Source organism: Populus trichocarpa, chromosome 19 (assembly GCF_000002775.5).
Source record: "Populus trichocarpa isolate Nisqually-1 chromosome 19, P.trichocarpa_v4.1, whole genome shotgun sequence".
Lineage (NCBI taxonomy): Eukaryota > Viridiplantae > Streptophyta > Magnoliopsida > Malpighiales > Salicaceae > Populus > Populus trichocarpa.
Window position 1 is genome coordinate 1,880,319 of NC_037303.2, and position 14,201 is coordinate 1,894,519.

General features: G+C 37.2%; 1 protein-coding gene across 1 annotated transcript in view; it reads left to right on the plus strand.

Annotated features, from left to right (window-relative positions):
- Positions 1-14,201, plus strand: part of LOC18108050 (probable disease resistance protein At4g27220) — a 49,165-nt gene that overhangs the window by 12,104 nt on the left and 22,860 nt on the right. Inside the window, exon 2 of the mRNA XM_052449663.1 lies at positions 10,836-11,071. Coding sequence (XP_052305623.1) covers positions 10,836-11,071 — 236 coding nt within the window. The remainder of the gene's footprint in view (positions 1-10,835; positions 11,072-14,201) is intronic.

The following is a 14,201-nucleotide window of genomic DNA, read 5'->3' on the forward strand; positions in this document are numbered from 1 at the left end:
TATTTTTGTCATCAACACATCAAAACAATTCCAAAACATAAAAAAAAAAAAAATTAATTTTAAGTAAAAAAATTTTAATTTTAAGGGAACACAGTTTGAACGGCGTTTCTAAACATGCTCTAGGTCAGAGTCAAATTTTGCTCCACCAGTCTTCTGCTCTGAATATTGAAATTTATTATTCACTTATGTCTTTGATTTTGTCGATTCGAGTTAAGTCGACATAACTTGATCTATTTTTTTCATCAATTTTACAAAAAAAAAAAACTTAATAAATTTACCAAATCTCCATTTTGAATTATAAAATAAGTTATAAATTTCAAATTCAATAATGGATTTATTAAAGAGAAAAACAATTAACTATATAAATACAATTTGAATTAAAAGTCGAATAGAGTAGCATTTCTAGCACGAAAACTATTGTTAAAATATTTTTATTCTTAAGAATTTATGCAAAACAATTAGAAAACTAATTCAGGGATCAAATATTTTTATGAATTATAAAATTGACTATAAACTTAAAATTCTTGAATATACAATATAAACTTCTTGAATCATAAGATAAAAACTCATATAAAATTATAATTTTGTAATAAATATGAATTCTTGGATCACATAAGCTTGAGACATGGATAATGTTTGGAGCATTTAAGACCGGACCTCGTTGACTTAAATTTTATTTTATATTTATAATAAGGAAAAGGCACCATGGGGTTGAAACCTTTTTATGCTCGGTTGCTGGCATTTGGGACCATGTATCAAGAGAGAAAAATAGTGTATTATCTCAGGTTTTTTCTAAGCCTTGGATGCATTTTTTTAATTTTAATCATTGATTGTTTTGTTTTCAATTTTATCTTCATAGATTGTGCTGACTGCTATGTAGTTTTTACACTGATGCAGCAGCTTGCTGGGTTGAACTGAGTTCTGTATTTCCCAATTAGCAGAGTGCAATAAACAGCATTTAGCTTTTTCGCTAATGAGAAGCATGCCAAGATATATACAAAACTGGAACTCATAGATTCTGTATAATTTCTAAGCCATATCCATGTCATAGAGGCAAAAAAGCACTCACACTTTGCAGGATTATGCCTTACAATAACCATATACGCCTTTTGTTTTAAAGAAGAATTTATGCTCAGAAGAACGTTGCTGCCACCTCGAATCCGTACCCATAACAAAGCGTGGGCAACGAAACTAGTTGTAAAACCAAAACGAATAGGACGCTTACTGCTCAGGAATCATTGTGGAAATACTAACTAGGAAAAGCAGTTTTTGTACCTTTTTAGTGTTGGGAAATCCGATCGGGGATGTACTGATAATTGCTCAAAGGAGGGAGGGGAAGCACACTTGGACACAATATTTAACGTGGTTCGGCAAAACCGCCTACATCCACGGGAGAAGTCAATATTATTAGAGATGGATAGAGAAAGGGTTACAACACACATAGAGGAGGAGGCTCACTTCACTCAAACTCAATTCACTCAAACTCAACTCTCATTGCTCTCACACACTGCTGCACAAGGCAGCAGGGCTGCTGCCCTTGGCAGCTACTCCCTCTTTCTCTTCTCACGTATATCTCTCTTGTTCTCTTCCACCCTCTCTTACTCTTTTGCTCTCTCACGTATGCCTATAAATAGGCAAGTATGGTGGCTTCTCTTCTTCAAAAAACAGCAGCTGCACATGGGTTGATACATTTGTCAATGGTGGGTGCAACTACCATTGACAAATGGTAACCCTACTCCTTAGGGTAGGTTGCCCAATAATGGCAAATCCCAACAATCACCCCCTTTGACATTTATATGGGCAATTGTCCTCTTGCTTCTTCAGCACAAACTTGTATCTTGCAGCTCTTCCAAGCTTACCATTCCGAGAGCGTCTGTGGCCAAGTTTACAGGTACTCGCCAAACCTTTCAATCACCAGAGTCACCAAAGCACACCTTTTCTCACACAAAAGGATCACTACAACCAGATGGTCTGTCACTTCACATCTGAAGAGTGTTAACGCTTGTCTCTGGGACACACTGCATTCCCCTTCGAGCGTATCAACCATGCTCGGTCCGGAATGATTCATCAAGCCTCACACCAAGGCTTATAACACCCCCTCAAACGGATATTCCAAGTGCGACAATCATTATCTGAGTATCTCAATATGATCACGAGCTCACCACTCTTCCAAGAGTCTACTCATCCAGGAGTTGCGTCTGCCCTCTGTTCCACCCTAGGAACCACGCCTTACTTCTCCGTGAGTCTCTCGCTCTTAGTCTCAAGAGTCCAGGTAGCTTTCCACCTTTACCTATGGGGGTAGCCCATTAAAGGTTGATCCATATATGTCTTGATACTTATCATAGCCACTTCATTGGCTATCCATACACCTGTCCACTTGTATCCAACCATCACATTGGCTTTGGGGTTGTTCTGAACTTGGGCTCCTATCGTGGCCCATACACCTTCTCTAAGGTGTCTTCGCCCGTTATCATGGGGCAGTCTGAACTGGGGCTCCGATCATGACCCTCACACCTTCTCCAAGGTGTCTTCGCCTTTCATAGGCGGTCGCATCCTCCTTCAGCTGAGATGCTTCAAAGTGGCTCCAAAAAAGTTCTCTACCACCATGTGCACTATGGGAGAGATAACTGCCACTGATTACATAGAAAAAGAAACTTGCGGTATACTCCTCGCAATCCTCCACCTCGATTTCTATGTTTGGAGCTTCTACGTCTTTCTGCTTGACAGTTCCACCTACACCAACTCTCTTTGGTGTCTTCGCCTTTCATCATAGGCGGTCGCCTTTTATCACAGGCGTTTGCACCCCCTCAATTAGGTGCCTCTGCAACAGCTCTCTTTCCATCCTTGCATGCATTGGAAAGGTCTTCGCATGTTGTTTTCATCAAGAGCATAAGAGACTTCCTGTTGTACAAACTTTAACAGTCTCTGCTCTGAGCTTCATCTGAGAACACTTCTTCTCCTTGCACCTGTTGTCTCATTACAGTACCTTGTTGGATCCTACGGGTACCTCTGCACAATCTCCGTGTGCCCTCGTGCAATTTCTGTTCTCCAGATTTCTCCCTATTCCTTGCTTATGTTTGACAGCAGCTCATCCTGTCACAACACCTGTCCAAGTCAAAATAGGGTGCCAATCTTTATCCCCTTGTTGTATTTCTCTTCCATTATCAAGGTCTTCATCAATTCTCCCTTCGAGAAATCACAGTCACCGAATCTAACTTCTTTGGAGAAATCACCACTTTATCAGATCCTTGATCATACGGAACCCAACTGTTCCCTTGTGTCGTCATCCTGCTAGTCTTCAACCGTTTCATTACAAACTGCTATATATATGAAAATAGTACCGTATGGATAATCCTTCCACTAAGCAAGTTCCCAGGAAAGATTGGAGGGGTCACACTGGTCCCGCTTAAAACCCAACCTCCTAGACAGAACTTCTTAGGCCATATCTATCTATCGTACTGTCTTTCCGTATATACAACCATTTGCTAGCTTTGTTGCGGCTTTCCTTTACAAGTGATCTGGAATATACTGGTTTAATACATCATTTCTCAACATCTGGCGAGACTACCAGTTCTTAGATTCGTCAAGATTGGTCTTCATCAATTTCCACTCTTCACCTCAAATCGTCCACATGATCGGGTGTCCAGAGTGTCCCAATTTTTCCTTCCTTCAAGACAGTTAAAATTCTTCCCACTTAGCAGTTCAGCACATGTAATTGGGTAAACATGTGCACCTTCTTCCTCTTCATCTCCATCGACCACCATGATGACCTTCAGATGCCTCCTGATCGGGCAATCTTTTTTGTTAATTCACCACTGCCATTTTTTGGTCTCAAATCTCAACGATCGGACCGTACCATTGCATCCGGAACGCTCAAATTAGCTGGAAACAAGTCTGAAATCGTCCAAATCGCACTTCAGACGGCTAACATTTGATCAAAACAATTCTGGCCTGATCAACGGCTCAGATTCAATCTCAGACCCGGTTGCACCTAGGATCAGCTACACTGGATCCTGTCCCTCGGCTCTCGGCTCGGCTCGGCTCCAATTCGGCTAGGCTCACTCGGCTCGGCTTGGCTCGACTCGAACTTGATGACGTGGCTGCTGACTAGTCGTTGACTGGTCTATGACGTGGCTGCTGACATGGCATGCCTACTGTGCATGATGACTTCACCATTACATCAGGATGATGTCATCATGGGCCATGCTACTGTGCATGATGATGTCACAATTACATCATGCTAATGTCATCCCTCACATGTCTACTGTTCATGATGACGTCACTTGTACGTCATGCTGACGTCATCCTTATCCGAGTCAGCCACATGGGTCGGGTCAACTGGTATTCGGGTCGGGTCAACTCATCCGGGTGAAGAAGACGCGTGGGGCGCGTCTGCGCGCGTGGACAGACGCCTTGCCGGAGAGTGATGGAGAGTGCGGCCATGTCCGACGTCCGATTTTGACGCCGTTTTCACCGTTGGCTTCGTCGCTTCCTCCTCTACACAGTGGTATGGTCAAAACACAATTTTGACAACTTTCATTTTTGAGCAAAAATCAAACACCCCTTTAAACCATCAGCTCTGATACCAATTGTTGGGAATTCCGCCCGGGGATGTACTGATAATTGCTCAAAGGAGGGAGGGGAAGCACACTTGGACACAATATTTAACGTGGTTCGGCAAAACCGCCTACATCCACGGGAGAAGTCAATATTATTAGAGATGGATAGAGAAAGGGTTACAACACACATAGAGGAGGAGGCTCACTTCACTCAAACTCAATTCACTCAAACTCAACTCTCATTGCTCTCACACACTGCTGCACAAGGCAGCAGGGCTGCTGCCCTTGGCAGCTACTCCCTCTTTCTCTTCTCACGTATATCTCTCTTGTTCTCTTCCACCCTCTCTTACTCTTTTGCTCTCTCACGTATGCCTATAAATAGGCAAGTATGGTGGCTTCTCTTCTTCAAAAAACAGCAGCTGCACATGGGTTGATACATTTGTCAATGGTGGGTGCAACTACCATTGACAAATGGTAACCCTACTCCTTAGGGTAGGTTGCCCAATAATGGCAAATCCCAACATCTAGGAGCGATCAAACTTGTGTTTCTGCCTGATCTCTCAAGCTCAAGGTGTGAACCAAGTAGGTATTCATAAGTAAAATTTCTTAAGTTGTATATAAAACGGTAGTTTCAGTATCCCTAAGCACTTTTTTTTTCTTCTAATGTTGTTCTTCGTTAAATTGTAGGGAATGGAAGTTGGAGTGGATCAAATAATGACGGTCAATACCTTGCAACAATCCTTGAAATTGATGGGGAAGGAGTGAGAGGCATTGGCGTCCAAGGACTGAAGAGAGTTTTTGTGTAGAAATTCATGGATAAGAAGATGACTGTATAGATCAATATACGACAACGGTTCTACCTTGATTATAAGACTCGTTACCAAGTCTTTAAATTCACCACAAAGACAACAAAACACATAGAGATTGAAGTCTTCAAGGGACAATAGCAGCCAATTCATCAAATAACAATTTGGCTTGCAGCATGTAGATACTTACCGATGAGTCACCTTGCCAAAGAGCTTGGAAGGAACCATGGAGTTGCATGATGTGAGAATTGGACAGAGATGCAAGGGCTTTCTCAAGAGTGTGCCAACATAATATGAGATATGACAATCTACCATGAGATGCAACACATCTACAGAAAGAGAGGAGAGTAATGCACTCAAAATAAGTTGTTCATGTTGCTTCCAACGAAGAAAAGAAGAGCTGATTGTAGAGGAAGGACCAGCAGAACTGTAAAAAACATGAGACAGAGGACACGACATTGAGCCGTTAACGAAGTGAAAAACACCTTGACCAAGGAGATAGGGCTTCATCTGCATTCGCCAATAGAGATAATTTGTATTAATAAGTTTCAACAAAATAACTTGGTGGGTATTTGATAAAACAACGATAGCTGGAGTTTGTGTTCCTATAATGTGCAAAAAAACTGTAAAAACTTGCGAGGAGGAGTCAGAGACATGCTCTGCAAGTGGAGGCTGCTGTTGTGGAGGAAAGACACCATCGACAACAGCTTGTAGATGTTTGGTTGGCTGGGCTGCACCACCAGTGGTGAGGGAGAAATTGACGGCAGTTAAAGGTGAGCAAAAAAATCAAAAAAACGATTAAACAGAAAAAAATAACCAAAAAAAATCAAACCATGAAAAAACCGATTAGAATATTTAAAAAATCTATCAGTTCGGTATCGGTTTAATAAGCCTGAAACCGAGCCAAACCGAACAAAACCAAGCCGAACCGAAACCAAACCCATTGGAAATTACAAAAAAAAAAAACCCTAAAAAACAATATAGTTTTTGGTTTTTAATATAAAATAACCGAACCGAACTGAAAATGAGCCGGTTGAGTTTTGGTTTTTGTTCTAAAATAACCGAACCGAAACCAGTCGGTTTGAACCAGTTTCGGTTTGATTTTTTTTTAAATTTGGTTTGGTTTTTTAGGTAAAAACCGAACAAAACCGAAAATGATCACCCCTAGCAACAGTAAAATCCATTTTGGAAAAACAGAAAGAAGGCCGGCTACAAGAGGGAGAGGGAGAGGAAAAAAAGAGTTTTGACGGCAGAAGACTCTAATACCATGTTGAGACAATTAGGAGGCTTAATTTATTGATTAGACAACCTTTTATATATATATATATATGGGGGACAATATACAAAAATAATAACGGAGGTTATAATACAAGAATATAACTACAATATTTTCTATATAGCATGCTTACAATATTTCCAATATATTTATATTAATAATCACTATTTTGTTTTTTGGCTAATGATGTTCTTCGTTAAATTTTTAGGGAATGGAAGTTGGAGTGGATCAGATATTGACGGTCAATACTTTGCAACAATCCCAACGTAGTACTTACAGCTCTTGAAGCTAAGCTTCAGGCTCTTACATTTTCAGGTCAGCTTTTTCAAAGTTTCAACAATGGGGTGGGTCCACACGTTAACTCAGTCAGCAATTAGCTTCTGATTCTTTTGTTGAAGATTTTAATTATATGCAGCGTTAGACAAAAGAAAAGCAAATCAGAGGTGTAGAGCAACTTGACTGTATCTTGTAATATAGTCCTTGGTAGGTAAAGTTTGTGGCTTCCTTCCTAGCAACTTCCTTCTTGTCAAACAATACAATAATCTTTGCTACCGTAACATTCTCTTCCAAATCTCATCTCATTATACCATTGATTTCCCGATTTCCCTCAACAAATTTCTTAAACCTTTCTGATGATCAGTGCTTCCTTTTCTGATTGAATCGAATCATCTGGAGCTAAACATCTTGCAACTTCCTTGTTATTTTTAAACCATATATTCTTCTCTGTTCTTGTTTTTCTTCCTGAATACTACTTAAGCAAACCAGCACTTGAAGAACAACTTGAATCCAGGTAGATTATTATACTCCATCTTCTTCATTTTGTTTTTCACATGTAACTCTGGTTTGAATCTTTCAAGTAAAACACAAGTTGTGGAAATTCTAATGAGAAACTTTGGAGTTAGGATCATCAACAGTTTCCAAAAATAAATAATTTTATCTTTCTCAGTTGTAACAATTCATGCCTTAAGTAGTGGCGGAGCTGAGATTATTTGATAGGGGTCAAAACTAATGTAACATGGTATAGGTTTTTACATGTAAAGAAACTGATATATAAATGTAAATTTAATATAAAAAATAGAATTATTAGTTCTTAAAGAAGAAAATTTACACTGAATTAAAATTGAGTATGTGCTCTTTAAAGAACTTAATTTGGCTAGAAAGATCATGTCTAATTGTATATGAGACCTTGTGACAATAAGGTATATGTGAAAAAAATTGATAATTTTAACGGTTTTTTTAAAAACAAAACATAAAAAAATCCAAGTATAATCAAAATAAACCCATAAAATATATGAAATTAATTAGAAAAAACAACATTCACTATAACAAGAAATAAAAAAAATGGTAAACTAGTAAATCTATATAAAAAAAAAAATAGCAGAATTATATATATATATATATATATATATAAATAAAAGATTTTAAATTTGGATCACAAATTACCTTGTTTTGATAAATAATAAATTAATTGACAGCTTTGTTTTATAGAGAAACGGTAAAGAAATGTAATTAAATTAAAAAAATTATTTGTTTTTTATTTATTTATAAGGAGAGATAATATTAAATTTAAAGATAAATAGTAAAATAATAATTTATTATTAGAAAGCTCATTAATTGTTATATTTAAATACTAAAAGAAATTTAAAATATTTTGCAGGGGCCAGCCCCTGCTTGCCACCCATTGGTTCCGCCTCTGCCTTAAGGAGTTCATACTAAATTGACCCAAATTTAACCTTGAATTCATTGTTTTTCCTTCTTAGTTTCTTTGCTGTTTGTAACTTATTATTTTAGTTTCAACCTTCCTTTTCCAATTAATGTACTTCCATTAATTTTTATTCAATATTTTGACCCTTTTTATCTATAGGACAAAATGGGTAGATCAGATGATCCGTTCTGGAAGGAAGTTGAAGATATGAATGATGGAAGCATGAAATGTAAGTTTTGTGGGCATTTATTTGCGAATGGTACTTCCATTTCGAGGATCAAATGGCATTTTTCGGGAGAGAGAGGGCATGGTGTTGGCATTTGTGGTCAGGTGCCTAAAGAAGTTCAAGAAGCAGCCTTTCTAGCTATGCGTGGTGGCTACAAAAGACATAAAGGCATAGCAAGTTTAAGCAATGTTAATGATTATGCCATTTCCACCTGTCCACAAGAACAAGACAATGCAGTACTTGGTAATTTGGCACAAGGTGTTGGGCCTGAGAGAATTCATTCGCGTTTAGAAGCGGCAAATGGCATGGAATACACTGGTGAAGGATCTTTTCAGCATGTTGACAGAAGTGTCTCTCCTTGGAGACTCAGAGTTGATGCTCATGAGAATAGAGGAGAAGCAACACCAGGAACAGATTTAGTGGATCAATTTGCTGATGGTACTTGGGTTCAGATACACTCTGCCCTTTCAAAGGAGCAGAAGCTGAATGAAATCTCTACCTATTTAATGCAGGAAGATGAGGATGTGGAGCGTCTGCATGATGGATCTGAAACTATACCGAGAACAGAACAAGTGCAGCATCTGGAGAGAGGTAGCTCTTGTGAGAGGCCATCAATTAATCAAGCTGATGAGCCTCGAGGAGATTCATCCCAACCAACAGATCCATTGTGTCTTGACCATGGAAGATATTATAATCAACTCTGTGCACCTTCACTAAGCAAAGATGTCATTATGTATGATGTGCAAAACATGGTTAGAGAGAGGACAGAACCAGTGGAGGAGGAGGGTGTGGAGAATAGTGGAAGATTAGTGCAACATGGCACAGGAGCTAGATCTTCTAGATGTCTTAAATACAACACAAGTGAGACTAGAGGAGTTCCATTACCTACTAGCTCTACAAAGCCAGTGGGTCGAGCATTTGAAGAGAATAAGAAGTTGATATGGTCTTTGTTAGTGGATGATGAAGTCCCGACCATTGGCATTTATGGGATGGGGGGAGTTGGTAAAACAACAATACTGCAACATATCCATAATGAGCTTCTACAAAAACCAGATATTTGTGATCATGTTTGGTGGGTGACTGTGTCTCAAGATTTCAGCATTAATAGATTGCAGAATCTTATTGCTAAACGTTTTCGTCTAGACCTTTCAAGCGAAGATGATGATCTGTATAGAGCTGCCAAATTGTCAAAAGAACTAATGAAAAAACAAAAATGGATTCTCATTTTAGATGATTTGTGGAACAATTTTGAGCTTGATGAAGTGGGAATTCCTGTCCCGTTGAAAGGATGCAAACTGATTATGACAACTCGATCAGAAACGGTTTGTCATCGGATGGCTTGCCACCGCAAAATCAAGGTAAAGACAGTTTTTGAGGGAGAAGCTTGGACTTTGTTCATGGAGAAACTTGGACGTCGCATAGCATTTTCACCAGAAGTGGAAGCAATTGCGAAAGCTGTCGCAAGGGAATGTGCTGGTTTGCCATTGGGAATTATTACAGTCGCAAGAAGTTTGAGGGGAGTGGATGACCTACCTGAGTGGAGAAATACATTGAAGAAATTGAGAGAATCAGAATTTAGGGACAAGGAAGTATTCAAGTTATTGAGGTTTAGTTATGATCGGTTAGGTGATTTAGCACTACAACAATGTCTCTTGTACTTTGCATTATTTCCTGAAGATTATATGATTGAAAGGGAGGAGTTGATAGGTTATTTGATCGACGAGGGAATAATTAAAGGAAAGAGGAGAAGGGAAGATGCATTTGATGAGGGCCACACGATGCTTAATAGACTTGAAAATGTCTGTCTATTGGAAAGTGCTAGAGTAAATTATGATGATAATAGACGTGTCAAGATGCATGACTTGATTAGGGACATGGCCATCCAAATACTGCTAGAGAACTCTCAATACATGGTTAAAGCAGGTGCACAATTAAAAGAGTTGCCAGATGCAGAGGAATGGACGGAGAATCTGACGAGAGTTTCATTAATGCAAAACGAGATCGAAGAAATTCCTTCCAGCCATTCACCAATGTGTCCAAATCTGTCCACTCTATTTCTATGTTATAATAGAGGGTTAAGATTTGTTGCAGATTCATTTTTCAAGCAATTGCATGGGCTCATGGTCCTTGATCTGTCTCGCACAGGTATTAAAAATTTGCCAGACTCTGTCTCTGATTTGGTGAGTCTCATTGCATTATTGCTCAAAGAGTGTGAGAAATTAAGACATGTTCCATCATTAAAGAAGCTCAGGGCACTGAAGAGGTTGGATCTCTCTTGGACTACGCTTGAAAAGATGCCGCAAGGAATGGAATGTCTAACCAACCTGAGGTATCTTAGAATGACTGGATGTGGTGAAAAGGAGTTTCCTAGTGGGATATTACCAAAACTCTCTCACCTGCAAGTCTTTGTACTAGAAGAATATTATCGTCCGATAACAGTTAAAGTAAAGGAAGTAGTATCCTTGAGAAATTTGGAAACTTTGGAATGCCATTTCGAAGGTCTCTCTGACTTCGTGGAGTATCTCAGATCTCGGGATGGGACCCAATCATTAAGCACATACAAAATTTTAGTAGGTATGGTGGAAGCAGATTTTTGGCATCATGGTTATTATTTTCCAAGTAAAACAGTTGGGTTGGGTAATTTGAGTATCAACATAGATAGAGATATTCAAGTCAAGTTCTTAAATGACATTCAAGAACTGGTTTGTAAATGCATCGATGCAAGAAGTTTATGTGATGTTCTGTCATTAGAGAATGCACCTGAACTGGCGGTTATCCATATTGTGAATTGCGATAGCATGGAGAGCTTGGTTTCATCTTCTTGGTTCTGCTCTGCTCCACCACCATTGCCCTCATATAATGGTTTGTTTTCTGGTCTTAAAGAGTTTTATTGTTATGGATGTAAAAGTATGAAGTTGTTGTTCCCACTTGTGTTGCTGCCAAACCTCGTAAACCTGGAAGTGATTAATGTTGGTGTTTGTGAGAAAATGGAGGAGATAATAGGAACAACAGATGAAGAAAGCAGCACCTCCAATTCCATCACAGAATTAGAACTCCCAAATTTAATCACTCTGAGATTGCATAAATTACCAGAACTGAAAAGCATTTGTAGTGCAAAACTGACTTTCAATTCCCTTGAAGATATTTGTGTAATGTATTGTGAGAAGTTGAAGAGGATGCCAATTTGTCTTCCGTTGCTTGAAAATGGCCAGCCATCCCCTCCCTTTTTTCTTAGAAGAATGGAGATATGTCCAGAAGAATGGTGGGAAACAGTAGTGGAGTGGGAGCATCCTAACGCAAAGGATGTCCTTCGTCCTTTTGTGGAGTTTAAGTAGGAGGAGACTACACTGCCCTTAATATAAGAATAGAGGGTGAGCATCATCCCCAAAGTTAATATGTAGAATGGTTAATTACTCCTTTATATATTGTTAATCCTTTCGTTGTAATAATATGTATCCTTCTGTAAGAATACAAATAGATAGTAACCTTAAATTTGCTCATATTCAATAATATATCATTGTTTTAATCATTTTTGTTAAAAATCATGTGCAAAACATAATTATTTTCGATATGAATGATGAAAATAATCCTTTAAATCAACGGTTGGATATTATTATTAATTAATATTGAAATTACTTGCATGATGCTTTTGGATTAAAGATGCTCAATGGGTGGATTTGGGTCGGTTTGAAATGGTATTGCCAATTCCATATTTCAACGAAAAATCGAAGCCTAACATGAATTCATAGAAAGAAAGAGCGTTTATTAATATGAAATATTTCTTTTTTATATAGTGTGCTTACAATTACATAAATAACATTTTTCATTTTTTTATTTATTTCATTATCTTTTTAAGACTATTGAATTGTCATATATATATTTTTTTAACTCGACAGATAAATAATTATAATTTGAAGTTTGATTAATATTATATTTTCATCCTATTGAGTTTCTCCAAGAAGAAAATCCAAAATATAAAAAAAATACTATATTGATTTATCATTAAAGTAACCTAATAAAATAATATATCTATTCACCAGTACAAATCATCTTATATCATTAACTAGCAATAAATTATTCTTTTCAAATATATAATACAGATTAAAAAGAAAAAAAAAAAGGAGAGAGAAGACAATTTAAAAAAAGAATGATAATCGAATTTTGGAATTTTGGAATTTTTATAAGGATATATTTAGAATAAAATTTCATACCTCTATCTATTTTCCTCGTATAAAAATTCATCCTATTTTTCTATATTCGTCAAGATTTTTTAATCTGTATTTTTAAGTTTTTTCTGTCTTTATAGACAACATAAAAAAACTAAAAGGATTGGTTAATCAATTCCTCAAGATTTTTTAATTTGTATTTTTAAGTTTTTTCTGTCTTTATGAACAACATTAAGTGGTTTTTTCTGTCAATTTTAAAAAAAATATATATCAAAATGAAGTTTTCTACTAGTGCCTGGTGGTTTTGTCTGAGTAAAAGGGATAGATGCTAAGTTAAGAGTTCAAGGAAGTGAGACAAAAATTGGAAGGGACAATTGTGTCGATTGTTCTCTTGATCTGAGCTTATTCTGTATCATTTGCTGGTTGCATTATACCTTCACCTCCATACCCAACTCCTCTTCATCTCTTATTGTTAATAAAAATGTAAGAATTTAGGAGCATGAGAGAACATTTTCACAATGAAGATTAATTCATCTCCATAGCATAATACAGGAAATAGAAGATCAATTCATTTCATCGCCAGTGAATTCATCTCTTCGAACATTCTTGAATTCTGGTCAATCCAAATCACAACAAACATCGTAAACATGTTAAAAGTATTCTTCTACCTCAATGAATTTCAGTAAAACTACTACACAGAAGATGAGTTTTGGTTTCTAAACCTGAAACTGCCATCATAACAACTAGCTAGGGAAGTTAGGATGAGCTTTTCTTGTCATTATATCACTTTTTTCTGCTAAGATAATGCTCTCTATATTCTCTGCTACTATTGCTTATAATTTTCTTGCCTCTGGTATCTTTTCCAACCCATTTGAGGGATGCTTGTTGAATAGAGAGTTGACCTAGGAATCCAGAAGTTATTGGTGACAGAGGATCTGGATCCTTTTTCAAGAAATAGTGAGTTCAACTGTTATATTTTGTTTACATTATCTTGTTGCACTAAATCAAGAAGTTTACTAGACTTATTACTCTGTAAATTTGCTTTCTGAGTGCTGAGCATTTTAAACGACCATGTGATCGGAGAGATTTGATTCTCATATAATTGTTGGTAGCTTATTTGTGAGCCAAGAAGTATTATTGAATAAAAATACTTTCATTCTTTATTGTCGGCTGAAAAGTGAATTGAACATTTATTACCTGAGTTTTCTTCTCCATTTTATTGAATAAAAATGATTTTTTTTTTCTGATTTTATTAAGTTTTTTTATAAACCTGATAATTTGTCAGATAATTTTAGCAGAGTCATTACCTATGTATGCTGGTCAAAAGTCATTCCCATCAATAAGATGGAGTAGCATGAACAATTTATTTATTTATTTTTGGTTTCTGCTAACGATTTATTTCATGATTAATATCGATTTATTTCCACTTTCATAGTAGCCTAGGTGTGTTTTTTCCGAAATGG